At 44.2% G+C, this 20327-nt stretch overlaps 1 protein-coding gene and 1 non-coding gene across 2 annotated transcripts; one reads left to right on the forward strand and one right to left on the reverse strand.

Annotated features, from left to right (window-relative positions):
* Positions 1 to 8764: 8764 nt before the first annotated feature.
* On the forward strand, positions 8765 to 8837 carry TRNAM-CAU (transfer RNA methionine (anticodon CAU)). The gene has a single exon. It is a non-coding gene; the product is annotated as a tRNA-Met (tRNA).
* A 5415-nt stretch (positions 8838 to 14252) lies between these two features.
* On the reverse strand, positions 14253 to 18173 carry TLE7 (TLE family member 7). The gene is made up of 9 exons (XM_064273485.1): positions 17860 to 18173; positions 17716 to 17738; positions 17448 to 17503; positions 16298 to 16510; positions 15970 to 16211; positions 15605 to 15746; positions 15301 to 15457; positions 14676 to 14749; positions 14253 to 14357 (listed from the first exon to the last, which is right to left on the reverse strand). Exons 1-9 carry the CDS (start codon positions 18171 to 18173, stop codon positions 14253 to 14255), a joined length of 1326 nt encoding a protein of 441 aa, XP_064129555.1.
* Positions 18174 to 20327: the final 2154 nt, after the last annotated feature.

Consider the following 20327-nt stretch of genomic DNA (forward strand, 5'->3'; position numbering starts at 1 on the left):
GAGTCCAAGTCATGTTTTGAAATCCTTTCCTTACACTGGGTTAAAGAGGAATTATCTGCTTTTTTTGTTTGGTTGGTTTTTACTAGTACTTGTGTGGCTTCATTTGTTATATTTAAGTCCATGATCCATACAAGTTTATTCTTATGTATGATGTGAGGTATGAATCAAATCTTATCTTTTTAAAAATGGGTACTTAGTTGTCCCAGCACAATTTATTAAAAAGTCTATCATCACCTCTGTGATTTGAGATGCCATCTTTGTTGTGTGCCATCAAATTGATTCTGTCTTCTAGAGAGCCTAGGACAGAGCAGAACTGCCCATAAGGTCTCCTAGGCTGAAACTCTTACAGGAGCAGATTGCCAGGTCTTTTCTCCTGCAGAGCAGCTGGTGGGTTCAAATCTCCAACCTTTCAATTAGTAGCCAAGCCTTTAACCATTGAACCACCAGGGCTTCTTATGCCATCTTTATTATATACTAAATTTCCATTTGTACTTAGGTCAATTTCTATTCATTGGTCTATCTTCCTGTTCATGTTCCAATACTATACTGTTCTAATTATAGAAGCTCTATAGTTTGCTTTAATGTCAGATAGGACTTGGTCCCACCCCTACTTTTTTTCAGTGTTTCCCTGGCTATTCTACCATATTTATTTCCATACAAATTTTAGTATTAACTTATCAACCCCATAAAAAAAAGCATGCTGATATTTTTATAGGAATTGAGTTAAAATTATAAATTAGCAGTGAGTATTGGCATCTTAATGATATTGAGTCATGATACCCAAAAACATGGATCTCTTTCCATTTAGTGTACTTTTGTGTCTTTCAGAAGTATAAAATTTTTCTTTTGTTGATTTTGTATAGTTCTTAATTTTTTCCTAAGTATTTAATTTTCTTAGTTGTTATAAACGAGGTTTTCACTTCCCTTATGTCCTCACATCCACAATGCATTCACTTATTTGCTTAATCCTAAAATATACAAAAATAGACTTACAGAATTGCTATACTATTTCCCTGTGAAAAACAAATTTACTAATGAAAGTACATCTCTGTGTAGTTTGTTTGTTTGTTTTTCCTTTAGCCTTACAGTGGCTTCTACTATGTCCTAGCCCACCAATGCAACTCTTAGGAAGAAAAGCTGGGCCACAGGATACTGACTCAGGGATTCTTCTACTCCTGTGACCATTACCACTCAGGCCATGGACAAACAACACTCTTTAGTTTCAGACAGTGCCCCGGAACAGAGAGCAGCCAAAACTGAGGCAGAGGGGGACCTATGTCCTCTTTTACCTGTCTACGGTGCTAAACCAATGGCCCCACTCTTTTGCAGATTCAGAGGAGGGGAGCTTCAGCTAGAAGGGAGAGGGGCAGGGAAACAACTTTCCTTGCTTCCTGGTGGAGAAGATATCCATAGTGTAGTCCCTAGAATGAACTGATTTTTAAAAACATTTCCAAAGGAATAGGACATGTTCTAGATACATTGTCAGATTTTGAACAAAAGATTAAAAATGCAGGGACATTCTTTAAGGTCATCAGGATACAAAGCAGGAATTCATCTCAGGAGTCTGGGCTTGCTTATTAATTTGGAGCCAGAAGAATAAAAGAAAATAGAGATGTTGAAAAGTCAGGAATCTATAAAAATATTATAGGACTTTACATAAGATTTAATGAAGCTTTCTAATGTAAGAAGAGCCTTAAAGACCTTAAATAAGAGGAGAGAAACAGATCTGGCCTCTGTTGGGCTCAGGAACAACATATGAGGCTTCAGAATGCTATAGGGGCAAATCCTACAGGAAAAAGATCAGTGGAGAAAGCAACACACTTACTGCCACGACCTGATCAAACGCTATAAGCAATCTCAGGGTCCTAGAAGTCCTTGCTGATGAAATAAAAGAAAATGCACTTTTGAAAGGTTACATTACGTCATGGGAAGACCTGTCAGATCAGGAGAGTGAGAAGACACATCTAACAAGTCAGAGGGTCTAACAAGTCAGAGGGCCCATGTCTCCCAGACCAAATCTTTGTTAACCCTGGTGGAAGCAGAATTATTTCCAGGTAAAATGGAGAGAAGATGTGTCAGCCAAGCAACACCTGAAAGAACAAATAAAGCACCTGGAAAGAGATGATTGTTCACTGCACGAGGCCAACACTCTTCTGAAAAATAGATGTGAATCCCTGCAGACCATCCATGAAGGCCACCAGCAGAAAATCATGGTCTGCAAGGCAAGATCCTGGAAGAGAAAGAAAGGAGCAAGATGCAGCCTTCCAAACAACACTGAGGAGAGTGCCAGTGAGGCAAGAGCTAAAAGAACAAATGACGTAATTGAAAGATGGCATTTACTTATTTCATCAGACCAACACTCTCCTGGAAAACTGATGTAAAAAATCTGCAGAGTCTTAATGAAGGTCATCAGCAAACATGGAATCTTCAAAACAAGCTTATTTAGAGAGGAAAAGATCAGCAAGTAAAATAGCAAAATCTTTCCAAAAAATGCAAATATACGATCAAAAAATTCAAGACCTGAAACAAAAACTAGAAGTAGAAAAAAGGTCCTATAAAACTTACATTTGTATTCTAAACAGGAAAGCCCATGAATTCTCACTCATACACAGGATGTTAAAAGAACTCTTGCCACAGAGGAGATAGGTCCTGCCAAAGGAGATACATTTTAGGGCAAGCACACCAAAAGAGAGAGACTCTTCAACAAACCATGTCCCTAAAACTAGTTCTAGGAAGTAACCAGTCATCACACTCTTCCTGGAGGAGGCCCTTCAAAGAACTGAAAGTTCCTTTTGGTCCAACCACCAAAGCAAGTGAAATCTTCCTCCTAACACCAACAAAGAGCCAACCCGCAAGGCCTTTCTCTTCTCTCCATGGAGGAGGTGGGCTGAGATTGGAAGCCCCTACATCAATTCTAAGTGGTCATGTGAGGTCTCAAGTACAGTTTGTACCTCGTATCTGGGACAGTTTATGTAATATCGATAGATGCAAGAAACCTTTCTCTTCTAAAGATTTAGACCTCACAGGCCACCAAGTCATTTCCATTATTTTCATGATGATATTGAGGTGAAGATGCCCACCCCACCAGGACCTTTCAGACCACCGCCTCACCCAGGGGAACTTCATGTGCCTCACCTCCTCCTACCTATGGTTCCCCTTAGAGGAAATAGAATCTATGCTTTTCCCAAATAAGAACTTTTTTTTTTTTTTGCCAAAGAAGGTATATGCAGGCAACAATCTGAGGTTTAGAGTGTTAAAAAACTGTTTTGATCACTATAAAAATCATTCCTCCTACAGAATGATCTATTTTTAATTAATTCATACCAGCTGTATAAGTATAAATGACTTAGAAATTTATGACAAATTTAACAATGTAAATAAATCCTTTTTGTGGATGAGTTCCCCGGTTATTCTTATATGGCGCCAGGTTTGAGAGCCATGGGAATGTAAAAGAGGGAGACTGGGATTTGGAAGCTCTGGAGGCTGTCCTAAATCCCCAGCATGGGGCCCTTGAGAACTAACCCTCAGCACCAGGCAGTGAGGTAGGGAGGGCCCAGCAAGGCTAGGGGTCATCCAGCTGAGCGGCTCAGAGTTGTCACAATAGCCCGTAATCAATAAAAATCATGTTAGGCGTAGTATGGGCACTTTGTAATATCTCCCTAAGTCTCCCAGCAGCCCAGTGAGGTAGATTCAGTTAAGACAACTTATCCCAGGTCACACAGCCAGTCATGGGCAGACCTGGGAATGAGCAGAGGCATATCACCCCAGAGACCACTCATGGTTGTTTCCAACACTCTGGTCTTCTAGGAACACTGTGTGAGGTAGAATAGCATGTAACTGAGTCCCCACTCTCCATATTGCATAGCCATAGCCCAGGGTGGATTTATGGGATGCTGGTATCCTAGAATGGACTGGAAAAGGAATGACCCTGCCATTTTATACAAGAAAAACAGACTCTCTGCACACAGGGAACAATTGAGAACAACTCCAAAACATGGGATGTGCTACAGTCACTAAGTATCCTAGGAAATCAGAGAAAGGAGAGAGACTCAGTGTAAGCAGCTGCAAAAGGGATAATCCTGAAACCTGCTTCCAGTCAAGCACCAAAACCCTGAAAAGAAGAGCAAAGGCAGGTGGGGGAAACTAGTCCTACCAGATATTAAAATATATTATTAATCTGGTAAAAACAATTAAAAAAAAAAAAAACTCATGAGGGCTTAGAAAATAAAGCTGGCAAGGAAGTCAACTTACCCCCATAACAACTGTTGAGTAAATGGAACGAGGTAGAGATTCCTTGGTAGTCATTTCTACTGGGCAGTGGTGGCAGAACATTCCCTGAATAGGCAAGGAGGAAATGACTTCTTAAAAATGGTTATATGTTCTGTCATCTGTCCACCCACCCCTCTCCCTTTTTTAATTGCATGTTCTTATAACATTGAATTTTACAACCCTACACACCAACCAACCCTGCTACAGCTGCTAACCGAAAGGTTGGCAGGTCAGATCCACCAGGTTCTCCTTGGAAACCCTACGGGGAAGTTCTACTGTGCCCTATAGAGTTGCTGAGTTGGAATTGACTTGACAGCAACAGGTTTGTTTGTTTTAATGCACCAACCAGTCATGTCAAAAATGGGGAAACTGAAGATTTTTCTCAACTTCTGCAGCCTGAAATTGACCAAACATGCAATCATGATGCACTGATAATTACTGGTGAGTGAAATGGGAAAGTTGGAAACAAAGAAGGATCAGTAGTTGGAAAATATGGCCTTGGTGATAGAAATGACATCAGAGATCAAATGACAGAATTTTGCAAGACCAACGACCTCTTCATTGCAAATACCTTTTCTCAACAACATAAATGGCAACTATATACACATGGACCTCGCCAGATAGAATACACAGGAATCAAATAGACTACATATGTGGAAAGAGACAATGGAGAAGTTCAATATTATCAGTCAGAAGGCCAGAGGCCGACTGGGGAACAAACCATCAACTGCTCATATGTAAGTTCAAGCTAAAGCTAAAGAAAATTAGAGCAAGCCCATAAGAGCCAAAATATGAGCTTGAGTATATCCCACCTGAATTTAGAGACCGTCTCAAGAACAGATTTGATGCACTGGACACTAATGATCGATGACCAGATGAGTTGTGGGATGACATCAGCCTAAGGACACTGTCTTAGGCTGGGTTCCCCAGACCAACAAAACCAGTAAAGCGTATAAATATATACAGACAGAGATTTATATCAAGGAAATGGCTCACGTGGTTGTAAAGGCTTGAACCTCTCAAGTCCATGGATCAGGATAGAGGCTTCTCCTGATTCATGTAGCCACAGGGGCTAGCGAACCCAAGATCAGCAGGTCAGAGGGCAGAGCTCTTGCTCACAGGCTGTGAAGATCAATGAATCCCAAAATCAGTAGGTAAATTGCTAGCTCAAGTCCCAGGAACCGGAGGTCAGATGAACAGGAGCCAGCTGAAGGATCCAGAGCAGGCAAAAGCCAGAACATCTACTTATATTCAGATGCAGGTCACACGCCCAAGAAAACTCCCTTTTAACTGACTGGCTACTAACAGCAGATCCCATTATGGGGGTGATCACACATGAACACTGAGAATAATGGCCTAGCCAATTTGACACACAATCTTAACCATCACAGACATTATATGTGAAGAAAGCAAAATGTCATTAAGGAAACAGGAGAGAAAGAAAAGAACAAAATCAATGTCAGGAGAGAATCTGAAACTTGCTCTTGAACGCACAGCAGCTAAAGTGAATGGAAGAAATGATGAAGTAAAGGGGCTGAACAGAAGATTCCAAAGGGCAGCTCAAGAAGACAAAGTAAAGTATTATAACAAAACGTGCAAAGACCTGGAGTTAGAAAACCAAAAGAGAAGAACACACTCGGCATTTCTCAAGCCTCGAGTTGCAATACTGAAGGATTCTATGGAGAAAATATTGAATGCTGCAGGAAGCATAAAAAAAAAAATGAATGGAATACACAGAGTCACTGTACCAAAAAGAACTGGTTGATGTTCAACCATTCAACCATTTCAGGAGGTAGTATATAATTAAGAACTGATGGTACTGAAAGAAGAAGTCCAAGCTGCACTGAAGGGAATGATGAAAAACAAGGCTCTAGGAATTGATGGAATACCAACTGAGATGTTTCAATAAACATATGCCATGCTAGAGGTGCTCAATTGTCTACGTCAAGAAATTTGTAAGACAGCTTCCTAGGCAACCAACTGGAAGAGATCCATATTTGTGCCCATTCCAAAGAAAGGTGATCCAACAGAATGCAGAAATTATCAAACAATATCATTAATATCAATTTTGCTGAACATCATTCAAAAAGATTTGCAGCAGTACATCAACACAGAACTGCCAAAAATTCAAGCCGAATTCAGAACAGGTCGTGGAATAAGGGGTATCACTGCTGATGTCAGATGGATCTTGGCTGAAAGCAGAGAATGCCAAAAAGATGTTTGCCTGTGTTTTATTGACTATGCAAAGGCATTCGGCTGTGCGGATCATAACAAAGTATGGATAACATTTCGAAGAATAGAAATTTCAAAACACTTCGTTGTGCTCATGGGGAACCTGTACATAGACCAAGACGCAGTCCTTCGAACAGAAAAAGGTGATACTGCATAGTTTAAAGTCAGGAAAGATGTGTGTCAGGGTTCTATTCTTTCACCATACTTATTCTATCTGTATGCTGAGCAAATGATCTGAGAAGCTGGACCATATGAAGAAGAACAGGGCATCAGAATCAGAGGAAGACTCATTAATAATCTGCAATATGCAGAAGACACAACCTTGCTTGCTGAAAATGAAGGAGACTTGAAGCACTTACTGGTGAAGATCAAAGACTATAGCTTTCAGTATGGATTGTACCGTGACATAATTCTCACAACTGGACCTATAAGCAAACATCATGATAAATGGAAAAAAGACTGAAGTTTTAAACAATTTCATTTTACTCGAATCAACAATTAACAGCCATGGAAGCAGCAGTCAAGAAATCAAACGACACGTTGAATTGGGCAAATCGGCTGCAAAAGACTTCTTCAAGGTGTTAAAAAAACAAAGATGCCACTTTGGGGACTAAGATACACCTGACCCAATACATGGTATTTTCAATCACCTCATATGCATGTGAAAGCTGGACAATGAATATGGGAGACCAAAGAAGTGACCCCTTTGAATTACGGTGCAGGCAAAAAATATTGACTATACCATGGCCTGCCAGAAGAACGAACAAATCTGTCTTGAAAGAAGTGCAGACAAAATGCTCCTTAGAAGAAAGGATGGTGAGACTTTATCTCATGTACTTTGGACATGTTATCAGGAGGGCCCAGTCCCTGGAGAAGGACATAATGCTTGGTAAAGTAGAGGGTCAGTGAAAATGTGAAAGACTCTCAAGGAAATGGATTGACACCGTGGCTGCAACAATGGAATCAAGCATAACAATGTGAGGATGGCACAGGACCTGGCAGTGCTTTGTTCTATTCTACATAGGGTTGCTACGGGTCAGAACCCACTTTAGGGCACCTAACAACAATAACAACACTGGCTACTCTTCTGCCCTTCAAAATGAGACGACCCTAAGAGTATGAGAAAGCAAAACTTATTTCAAAGTACAGAGAAAACAAACCGGGATTTAGTAAAGGAATAAATTGGCAAGTCAAGATAACCATAATTTCTTGTCTCCATTTTCCTACTGCATTCACATCCAGTAAACCAAAAAAACCAAACCCAGTGCCGTCGAGTCATAGCGACCCTATATGAGATGAGTCGCACATCCAGTAGTCCATCTGAAATCTCCCCTTTCTCCTCCCACCTCCCCGCAGTCCAGAGCCAGGTCCTGGAGATTTAACGCCCCAAACCACTCTCAGCACTTTTCTCCTGCTCACCCTGCTTCCTCCCCAGCCCCTGGTTCCCAAGGGCTCTACCCACTTCTCACTCGGAGGTCTCCCCCTGATGCCCACCGCAGTTGGCCTCACCCCCTCTAGCTTTCCTCCACCTGGACACCCGTCACTTGTCAGCAACGCAGGCCTGAGCGCGTCTCCCAGGCGTTCAAGCCACCATCGCAGCAAGGACAGCTCGCGCCAGCTCGGACTTGCTCGCACAGAATCCTCCTTCGTGCGTCCCGTCGTGCCAGCCCCAGCCCCTTCCGCCAAAGGCAGGCCAGTGTTCTCGAAGCTCCCCCGCGCAAGGCTGGGCCAGACCTCGGAGCCTTTGCTCCTGGGGGGCCCCTGCCTAGAACGCCCTCCCCACTCTGCTGGCCCTACCAACTCCTGTTCACGGCTCAGAACCCCACCTCGGCCGCTCCCTCTCTTCAGAAGTCTGCGTGCTGGGCGTCGCCCCCTCTTCAGGGCCCAGGTGATGCCCGGAGGCGCTGCGCCCATCCTCTTCCCGGGTACCCACACGGGGGTGCGGTCCGGGCAGGCGCAATCGAGCCCCACAGCGGCTTAGGTCTCCCAGCGCGGGCACGTCTCCCTCAGCTGGGGCCGCCCCTACCCGGGAAGAGTGACTTTTCTGCCCACAGGGAGACCACTAGACCCATTCTCCGGTCCGGCCCTGCCTAGGGGACTGGGCCCTCCGCCCGCGGGAAACAGGGAGCCTCGTGGCTTCTAAGGAAGGGTTGAGCGTCTGCCGGTCTCAGATGTGAGAGAGGCACACCCCGGAGCAGCTCGGCCAGCGGAAGGGGAGTGAGGCCTTCTCCTTTCAGTATATGAAGAAAACCTCTTCCTAGCGGCCCTCTTAGCGCAGCGGGTAGCGCGTCAGTCTCATAATCTGAAGGTCCTGAGTTCGAGCCTCAGAGAGGGCAGAGCTCTTTTGCTGTATTACAATTTAATTTAACAGATATAATGAACCTTCAGCGAAGGTGTCCAGAGATCCCGCGGGTCCAACAAGGAGAGGGACTTTTGCCTTTACATACCAAGCATCCTAGAGGGACGTTTGCCTCTACAGACCAAGCATCCGCTTCTACTCACCCGTGGAAGACTTCCTATCCTCGGGCAACAGCAGGTGTCCACGGGGAAGGGGCTGCCCGAAGGCTCAAGGAGCCCCCGAGACCCCCCAGCCTGGAACAGGCGACCCCTTTCGTGAGCCCCTTCTCAGGTATCCCTGGTACTGGGGCAGGGGATCCCGCTGCAGCGATGACAGTGTAGTCAGTCACCTGGGACCCAGGTGTTCATGAACAGCGGACACAATTTCCTGGTAGGCTGCCGCCAAAGGACTGCGTAAGTAAATGCTTACATCCCACACACAAACCGTCCCACCTCACTCATGACAAAAGACAGGGAAGTCACAGCCCCAGGGAATGACCGTTGCCCCCTATCCCAGGAATAAAAACCCACAATGAGAAAACATGCAGTGTAGCTACAGCTGCGGAATGGAAATGCTGGGTCACAGGGTGTCCACACCTTCAGTTCCCATTTCTCCACATTCCTGACGGTACCTGGAATTATCAAAATAATAATAATAAACATATTTTCTGAACTTAAATGTTATTACAAATATCTTAATTTTCAGCCATTGTTTTACACTTTCAAATAGACTGTAACTAGTACATTCAATCAACAGTATAGAGTTATTTATTTGCTATATAGTAGATATTGTGCCAAATAACTACTTTTTATTTCTTTTATTTAGTATGTAATTTTGGAGTACATTTTTTTCCTGTTTTCAAAATTTATGCTACATTTAAGGTGTGGGAATTGTATGTATGTACATCTTCTGTAAATAACATCTAGTATCTTCTTTAAATACAATTGTTGACAAGAAAAAAATTTTTTTAATCTCATTGGTGTAATTACATTGCTTAGACTACTCATTCCACATTCGGTTGGATCACCTTTCTTGAGAATAGGCATAAATATGAATCTCTTCCAGTCAGTTGGCCAGGAAGCTGTCTTCCGTATTTCTTGGCATAGATGAGTGAGCACCTCCAGCGCTCCATCTGTTTGTTGAAGCATCTCGATTGATATTCCATCAATTCTTGCAGCCTTGTTTTTCACCAATGCAGTCAGAGCAGCTTGGACTTCTTAAGTACCATCGGTTCCTGATCATATGCAACCTTTTGAAATGGTTGAACACCGACTAATTCTTTTTGGTATAATGACTCTGCGCATTCCTTCCATCTTCTTTTGATGCTTCCTGCATCTTTTAATATTTTCCCCATAGAATTCGTCGCTATTGCAGCTCAAGCCTTCAATTTTTTCTTCAGTTCTTTCAGCTTGAGAAACGCCGAGCGTCTTCTTCCCTTTTGGTTTTCCACCTCCAGCTCTTTGCACATGTCACGATAGTACTTTGTCTTCTCGAGACACCCTTTGAAATCTTCTGTTCAGTTCTTTTACTTCATCAATCAAAAAAAAATCAAGCAATTCTTTGCTGAAGATCATTCAAAATTGGCTGCAGCAGTGTATCAACAGGGAACTGCCAGAAATTCAGGCCGGTTTCAGAAGAGGACGTGGAACCAGGGATATCATTGCTGATGTCAGATGGATCCCAGCTAAAAGCAGAGAATACCAGAAGGATGTTTACCTGTGTTTTATTGACTATGCAAAGGCATTCGACTGTGTGGATCATAACAAATTACGGATAACATTGCAAAGAATGGGAATTCCAGAACACTTAATTGTGCTCATGAGGAACCTTTACATAGATCAGCAGGCAGTTGTTCAGACAGAACAAGGGGATACTGATTGGTTTAAAGTCAAGAAAGGTGTGCGTCAGGGTTGTATTCTTTCACCATACCTATTCAATCTGTATGCTGAGCAAATAATATGAGAAACTGGGCTATATGAAAAAGAACGGGGCATGAGGATTGGAGGAAGACTCATTAACAACCTGCGCTATGCAGATCACACAACCTTGCTTGCTGAAAGTGAAGAGGACTTGAAGCACTTACTAATGAAGATCAAAGACCATAGCCTTCAGTATGGATTGCACCTCAACATAAAGAAAACAAAAATCCTCACAAATGGACCAATGAGTAACATTGTGATACACGAAGAAAAGATTGAAGTTGTCAAGGATTTCATTTTACTTGGATCCACCATCAACAGCCATGGAAGCAGCAGTCAAGAAATCAAAAGACACATTGCACTGGGCAAATCTGCTGCAAAGGACCTCTTCAAAGTGTTGAAGAGCAAAGACGTCACCCTGAAGACTAAGGTGCACCTGACCCGAGCCACGGTATTTTCAATCACATCATATGCATGTGAAAGCTGGACAATGAATAAGGAAGACCGAAGAAGAGTTGACGCCTTTGAATTGTGGTGTTGGCGAAGAACATTGAATATACCATGCACTGCCAAAAGAACGAACAAATCTGTCTTGGAAGAAGTTCAACCAGAATGCTCTTTAGAAGCAAGGATGGTGAGACCGCGTCTTACATACTTTGGACATGTTGTCAGGAGGAATCAGTCCCTGGAGAAGGACATCATGCTTGGCAGAATGCAGGGTCAGTGGAAAAGAGGAAGACCCTCAAGGAGGTGGATTGACACAGTGGCTGCAACAATGAGCTCAAGCATAACGATTGGGAGGATGGCTCAGGACTGGGCAGTGTTTCGTTCTGTTGAGCATAGGATCGCTATGAGTTGGAACCAACTCGACAGCACCTAACAACAAGACTACTCATGAGGTCAAGCACGTTGTCACCTGCTTAGGGGCAGTTCTACTCTGTCCTACAGGGTTGCTATGAGTCAGAATTGACTCAGTGGCAATGGGTTTGGGTTTTTTGTTTTTTAGGTTTTTTTTTGGTTTTTAGTGGCCATTTGAGTTCACCTTCTCACCCTACTCGCTCTAATATAAGCGAAAAGGGAATTCATCTTAAAACAGAGTTCAGAGGCTCAAGAGTATGTCTAAAGAGCGAGACTTAAAAAATCAGGAGAGAGGGAAGCTCCAGAAATCTCAGGAGTAGAAACCGAAAGAGGCCTTTTCAGGTGCTTTTAAGCCCCAGCTATTTTGTTCCAAATTGTTCAGTATTAAAATTCAATATTCAGTAGGGAGAGGTCTTTAGGTGTCCTGTTAAAATGGACAAAAGAAGACATGTATTTAAATCACAAAGGACAGTGCCCGGTATTTAACATTCTCAACAAGGGGAGGCTGTTATTATTGGAGGACCCTGTGGCTAGGTCAGGAATTAAGACCTTTCTGGGAGGTGGCATAGGATGGTCCTGGCTCAGACTTCTATATCAGACAAACATAATTTGGAATCAGTAACAGATTATCCTCACCACTGACCTTCTTGGTCATCTTTACGGAGACAGACAAAAATCAAACCATGTAAGGGTAAAAGACAATCGCAAAAAGTGCATTTTAGATCACATCTTTCCAATGCCTGGACCCAGTAGAATAGATCTACTGTTGGCTTTTACCCTCTGTATTTTATTCTTAACCCTTACCCATTGCTGTTGGGTCAATTCTGACTCAGTGGATGCTAATTATATTGTTTAGAGGCACGCTGCTATAGTATGGCTTAGCAAACTACAGCCAGTGGCTCACATCCGGCCCACTGCCTGTTTTGTAAGTAAGATTTTATTTGAACAGTCATAGTCATTTAGTTATGTACTATGTATGCCTCATCTCCCAGAAAGGTCTTAATTCCTGACTTAGCCTCAGACTCCTCCAATAATTACAGCCTCCCCTTGTTGAGGATGTTATATACCAGGCACTGTCCTGTGTGATTTAGATACACAACAGCAGAATTGAGTAGTTGTGACAGAGACTGTATGACAAAGCCTAAAATATTTGGTATCTGGCCCTTTAAGAAAGTTTGTCATTTCCTGGGCTATAATGACAAATAGGTCCCAAAACTTATAACAGCTCAAATACAAAGGAAAAATACAACAGAGGTTTATTTCCCTCTCATGTAATAATCCAAAGTAGGGCTTCTGAAGAGTCAGATAAAGCGAGGTTTTGTGTGGTAAGGAACTCTTCTATTACCAAAGTTAGGTACCTGTCTTGGTTATTGTCATGGATTGAATTGTGTCCCCCCAAAATATGTGTCAACTTGGTTAGGCCATGATTCCCAGTATTGTGTGGTTGTCCTCCATTTTGTGATTGTAATTTTATGTTAAAGAGGATTAGAGTGGGATTGTAACTTCCTTACTAAGGCCACATCCCTGATCCAATGTAAAGGGAGTTTCGCTGGAGTGTGGCCTGAACCACCTTTTATCTTACAAGAGGTAAAAGGAAAGGAAAGCAAGCAGAGAGGGGGGACTTCATACCACCAAGAATGCAGTGTTGGGAACAAAGCATGTCCTTCGGACCCAGGGTCTCTGCACGGAGAAGCTCCATGTGAGTGGCTTTAAAGAACAAGAATTTATTTTCTCACAGTTCTGGAGGGTAAAAGTCCAAATCAGGGTCTCAACCATGTCAATTCCTTCTGTGAGCTTATCTCTAGTTTCTAGTGTTTGCCAGGGATCCTTGGCATTCCTTTGCTTATAGATGGAGCCTCAGTCTCTTTCCCCTGTGTGTACCTTTGTCTCTTCTGCCCTTTTTATAACTCAGAATTGATTCAGGTTACAACCCACCCTACTCTGCCATGACTTCATTAATATAATAGAAGAAAAACTATTTCCAAACAGGATCACACCCACCGGCACAGGGGCCAGGACTTTAATACATTATGGGGGAACTCAATTAAATCCACAACAGCACCCAATGGGGAGAGAGAGAGAGGCCATCCTCAAGATATCATTAGGCCAGCTCATGGGAGTTATTAACCTATGCCAAGAGTTGGTTGGGCTTTGTTTGTCTATCGACTACCTGATATAATCTGCAAGTGTCTATTTGTACATACATTTTTTTTTTCTTGAGCTTTATTAAAGATTCCAAGAATTCCCTGACCCAGGAAAAGGTTACCAACAAGACTGTATGGTCTAAAATTTCTTCCCCACTCTGGAATTTGCCGAATGAGGACATAAACAATCACAAAGAGTTTGTTATTTGAAAGAACTGGCCGCATATCCCAGCCACTTTGGTTTTGTTTTGCTTTGCTGTTTTATTAATTACAAAGGCCAGATCTCACAAATGTTTCCAGCCCAACCCCAGAAATCAGTGGTAGAAAAATAACAAAAGGAAAAGCCCCAAGCCATATAATAAAAACCTGGGAGTGCAGGCTGGATGGGCAGAGGGGGAGGGGAGTGTTAAAGTTGTCCAGCACTTGGAGGTTATCCTCTCATACGTGGCTGCCTTCTTGGGCTTCCACTGGCAGGGCCATGTCATGAAACCTTCAATATAAGAACTGGTAAACAGTAGCACTCTCCTTGGAGCCCGTGATCAGATACTGGTTGTCCGAGGACATATCACAACACAGGATTTCTGAAGACTCCTCTACCTAAGGGGGAAGAGGGAACCAAAGAGGGACAGCATGCAGGGGCAAGACAAGCCAGAAGCGAAGTCTTGGGGCTGTTTCAAAGGCTTAACATAGACCTAAGGGTTGGTCTAGAGACAGGAGACATCTCCCCAAATCTCAACCTAGGGCTCAAGGTGGAGCCCATGAGTTCACAACCTTTAAATCCACATTCCTCCCAATCGATAAAATGGCCCGGGATGCCACCTCAGAAGTATTCAGAATTATCTCTGGGATCCAGCCAACTGGGATCTGGGGGTATAAGCACTGAATGCCTGGGTTTGTGCATCTTCCTTCCAGTACCTGAAACAACCTTTGAAGAGAAGGTGCCGACAAGCTGTAGATTGACTCGTCCATTGTAGCCACAAAATAGCTCCCTGGTGAAGGAAAGGAGTGGAGAGCTAAGACCAAGTCTGCATTCTAGTCCAGCTCTGTCCCTGACTGGGGTAAGGGCACGGCTTTCTCTGCTTCAGTTTCCTCCATTTATAAAAATCAGAGACACTACCCATGCCATTCCCTTATCTGACCCCCCCCCCCCACAAGACCATGGTGAATATCATTAAACAAAAAGACAATTAGAAGTGGCCTTGTGACTCTCATGTCTGCCTGCATCTTTAGATTAGCAGTCTACATAGGAAGTTCCTGGTTACAGAGACAGCCAGAAAAGTAGAGGGGAGTAGAGAAAGAAAATAGGAAAGGCAACCAGGCCAGGAGAGGGAGAAATGCTGGTGAGGGAGGAGAAAGTTAATGCAAAGGCCAGAGCCTTTAGCTCTACCCTCAGGCTGGGTCAAGTGGACACTGGATCTCCATTTGGCTAGCGTTGGGGCTGAAGAGGGAGAAATTAAAAGTCTGAAGTAAGGCTGGGCCCAGACTCTGCAAGACAGTTCAAAGCAGGACATCTATGGGTATCACCTGGTTTCCCACTCACCACAGGAGGCAAACTTGAGGTTGTAGTGGCTGCTATCTCTTAAATGTATGTTCATCTTAAACTTCTCCTCCCGGTGAGTGTGTTGGATTATTACATCACTTGTTCTCAAACCCACTAACACCCATTCCTCACTGGGGTCATGGGTGATGCCAAGAATCTGTTTGGAAGAAGGTGTGGAGTCAGCACGCAAAGTTACCAATACCATCATCCATGCGCACCTTGTCAAATGTGGGCCCCACTCCTGCCTTCATCTACAATTCTACAGGGAGGTTGAGCTTGGCCCCAGTGGTAACCAGCCAGGCACCTCGTGGTTTAAATCGTATTTCTGCAGTTTCTGGTAGGTCCTCAGATCCCAGGAATACAGGTTTCCATCTTCACCTCCTGTCCAGAACATATCGCCTGTGATATCAACACATCTGGACCCATTTACAGGGACTTGGTGCTTCCTGGCAAGAAAACAACACAGAGGCTGGGTCTGCGTCTGAGTTCTGGAAGTTTTAGGGCAAGGAGCCCTGAGGAATATCTCATATATTTTCTAGACTAACTCACCTGCCTCTACTGCACAGAGAGGAAAGCAAGATCCAGAAGCAGACACATGCTTTCCCCAAGCTTCACCATCAAGCCTTCCTCCCCCAATTGCACCCAAAGGGCTGGGGAAAGAGGTCATACCTGATCATGATTTGGTTCTGCAAATCCCAAATCTCAACAAATCCCTTGAAACAAGCCAAGCAGATATGGGCATCAGAGGAGATCACCAGGGAAAAGCACTTGGAGCCTGTAGAGGCCAGCTGTGCCCTGATGCGGGGGCTGGGTGCCAGATCCCAAAGAGTCAGCGTTTGGAACAAACCCCCTGTGATCAGGCTCTGCTCATCGGGAAGCAGTTTGCAGGTGAGAACACAGCTCCGATGGTCCTGTAGATACATTCTTGTATCACCTCCTTGAAACACTGAGTCTTATGACAGGGCCTGTCTGGGATTCCCCAAGCCCTACCCCTCACCTGAAAGTCCAGCTGGTCCAGAGGGGTCTCGTTCCAAGCATGCAGGGCACTCTCATCCCACACCCTGATGTATCTGGAGCCACACGTGTACACATGCTGGGTAGAGCGGCTGATGGCAACAGCATAGACTTTCCCTCCATGGCAGAGTGTGCCAACCTTCCAGGACCCATGTGGGATCCTGTGCTTGACCACTGCTTCTTCTGGAATGGGGGGCTACCAAGGAAAGAGGCACGCCCTAGCCTACCATCATCCAGGGATAGCCTGCCTTTACCCCCTGACTGAATTCCTAACCAACCATCCAACAACTCCTCTTTGACCCCCAGACAGCATTGCCATGTCCTTCTCTGGGCTCCCCAGACAACTGAACATCCTTCTGCTCTAGCCCAGGTTGTGCTCAGGTTCTTTTCCCGATAAGCAGGGCCACATTTTGAGATAATTCTGAGTGCCAGCAATCAGAGCAGAGACTGTCTGAGAGATCCGTAGGGCAGATCTCTTGAAGGAGTAGCTCTGAGCTGAAGACCCTACATAGAGGATGGTGGGAGGAAGGCAGCCTGAAAGAAGAAAGAAGCAGGAGCCCCAAGTCCCCACCACCACAGAGGAACAAGAACGGGGACTCATGCATTGAATTATGTCCACCCAAATATGTACTGGATTCCTAACCCCTATACCTGTGGTGTAATTCTTTTAGGGAATAGGTCTTTCTTCATTATGTTAATGAGGCCTTATTAGTATAGGGCATGTCCTAAACCTAATTGTTTCAGTTATAAGGAGCAGCATAGACACAGGGACAAGCAAACACAAACTGGGGGTGGTGTGGGGCGGGGGATAGATGCCCCATGAAGATTGCCAAGGAACCAAGGAATGCTGGGGCTACTGGAAGCTGAAATCGACAAAGAAGGACCTCCCCCTAGAGCCACACTCTGAATTCAGACTTCTAGCCTCCTGAACTGTGAGAAAGTAAATTGGTTTTTAAAGCCACCACTTGTGGTATTTCTGTTACAGCAGCACTAGGAAACTAGAACAAAGATACATTCCGTGCCCTTGACTTCTTTCTAGTGGTTTCTTACTTGGTGGGGGGGGGGGGGGGGAGGGGAAGGAGATGAGGGAACGGAAAGGATCCTGAGTTTAAAAAAAAAACAAAAACACTTACAAGTGCTCTGAGGAGTGACTGGCCTTCACTGGAAAGGGATGAAGAGCAAGGCTGACCTGCAGGAGAATATTAAGACCCATCTGCTCACAAAGAGGCAGGCAGGACAGACAGGGCATCTAGCAATAACAGAAAGTCATATGATTCAGGGAGGCTAGCCTCCTGGCACCCATTCCTAGCCCACCTCTGTAGCCTAGCCTTGGGCTACCACCCCCACACCCCCAAGGGGCAGGCAATGGAGCCGCCTGCACCTGTCACAGCCTGTACTTACTACACTCGGATCCTGGTAGGAAGCTATGAGAAATAGAGAAGAGAGAGAGGAAATAGAGCATGAAATGGGTGACTTCGTGCTGGGATCCACTCTCCCCAGGGCAATTCGCTGTTCCCCACCCAATCTTGCTCAAGGGAGACCTACCTTGGGCCAGGCTCTGTTGCTTTTCCTTGTTCCGCAGCAGAGAGGCTTGTGGCCTGGTGCTCAAATCTTTCTAGGGTCTGGAAAGCCCTTTGCTGCTGGGCCACAGAGCCCATCTCCTCGTGAACCAGGCCATACTGCACTGAGGGGCCTGGGGACTGCTGGGACATACCGGGTAGACTTTCCAGTTGGTACTGTACTTGTCGCTCATGCTGGGAGGAAATGCCAGAGCTTTCTGGCACATCCCTCCTCTCCTCTGGGTCACCATAAGCCCTGGGTGCATTCAATGAGGAGGCCTCTTCCTTCTCTCCACTCATGTTGTTAGATCAACAAATTGCCTGAGTTCTAGGGTTTGAGAAATGGGGCCATCAAACAGATTCTAGGATCCCAATGCATCTGGGTCCCCTGTAGCAAAAAAGAGAACAGATTCGGATATGCATATGTATTGTTTGGGTTGTGTTTAGAAGGATCAGAGAATGTATCCTTTGGTGACAGGATTCAAAATAATTGTTGCCAAATAATTTTTTATACTAAATGTTGGCAGCAACAATGTTAAGGTGAAAGTTTCTCTCCAGACATTTTGAGATATTGGTACCAGGTGTTATGTTTTTCCTTTTGAAAAACGGAGGGAATTTTAGGCCATATAAAATCAATTCGCCCTTTAATCCGGCCACATACATTTAGTGAAGGCTCATCCCCAAAGTAAATGAAACATGAGGCAACCAGATACTTCCCACACATATCCCAAGGTCTCCTGCCTGCTGGAGGGGATAGTATGCAGGAACCAGAAGAGGTCATGCCAATATTAGATGTTCAATTTGGATGGGTAAGATTGCATAGTGATGAAGGACTTGGCTTATGGTGATATATTTCCTACCCTATGTTTGCAAAAGCTGGACTATGAAGAAGGAACACTGAAGAAGAATTGATGTCTTTGAATTATGGTGTCAGTGAAGAATATTGAATACACCGTGGACTGCCAGAAGAGCAAACAAATCTGTCTTGGAAGGAGTACAGCCGGAACTCTCTTTAGAAGCGAGGATGGCGAGACCTTATCTCACATACTTTGGACATGTTATCCGGAGGGACCAGTCCCTGGAGAGGGACATCATGCTTGGTAAGGTAGAGGCTCAGTGAAAAAGAGGAAGACCCTTGATGAGATAGGCTTACACAGTGGCTGCAACAATGGGCTCAAACATGGCGACAATTGTAAGGATGGCACAGGACCAGGCAGTGTTTCTTTCTGTTGTACATAGGGTTGCTACAAGTCAGAACTGACTTGATGGCACCTAACAACCCTATTCATGAAGTCACCATGAGTTGGAATTGACTCAGTGACAACTAATTCAACCTATTCAATACCTATTCAAATTATATAATATATATCGTTTGATTAAGCAGCTCCACTCCTGGAAATCTATTCCATATCGATAAAAAAAAAATTTTTTTTTTTTTTACATATCAGAAAATAAATAGAGCTACGCCAGGATGCTTAATTCACATTGCAAAGAAAACTATGAACCTAGAACAGTCTGAATGCACTTTCCTAAGGAGACATTCAAATATACTTTACTACAGTCCTATAATTGAATGACATGCATCTCTTAGAAGGCTGTTATTGTTGCTGGATGCCATCAAATCATTCCAACTCACAGGAACCCTACAGGACAGACTACTACTGCCCCATAGGGATTCCTAGGCTGTAAGCTTTACGGGAGCAGACTGCCAGGTCTTTTCTTCTGCAGAGCCACTGGTGAGTTTGAATTCCTGACCTTTCGGTTAGCAGTTGAGCACTTAACCATTGTGCCACCAGGGCTCCTTCTTAGAAAGCTGCCTGGAAGGAACTTCCAAAGTGTATTTTTAAAGGAGACAAGCAAGATATAGAGTGGCATGGATTGAATCGTGTCCCCCCAAAATATGTGTCAACTTGGCTAGGCCATGATTCCCAGTATTGCGTGACTGTCCACCATTTTGTCACCTGATGTGATTTTCCTATGTGTTGTAAATCCTACCTCTAAGATGTTAATGAGGCAGGACTCAATCTACAAGATTAGGTTGTGTCTTAAATCAGTCTTTTTTGAGATGTAAAAGAGAAGCAAGCAGAGAGATGGGAGAACCTCATACCACCAAGAAAAAAGAGCCAGAAGAATAGCAAGTCCTTTGGATCTAGGATCCCTGTACTGAGAAGCTCCTCAACCGGAGAAGACTGATGACAAGAACCTTCCTCCAGAACCAACAGAGAGAGAAAGCCTTCCCCTAGAGCTGGCACCCTGAATTAGGACTTGTAGCCTCCTAAACTATGAGAGAATAAATTTTTCTTTTTTAAAGCCATTCGCTTGTGGCATTTCTGTTATAGCAGCACTAGATAAGTAAGACACAGAGGAATATATATAATACCCATTACCTGTGGCCGTCCAGTCAATTCCAACCCCATAGCGACCCTATAGGACAGAGTAGAACTGCCCCATAGG

Source organism: Loxodonta africana, chromosome 21 (assembly GCF_030014295.1).
Source record: "Loxodonta africana isolate mLoxAfr1 chromosome 21, mLoxAfr1.hap2, whole genome shotgun sequence".
NCBI classification, from domain to species: domain Eukaryota; kingdom Metazoa; phylum Chordata; class Mammalia; order Proboscidea; family Elephantidae; genus Loxodonta; species Loxodonta africana.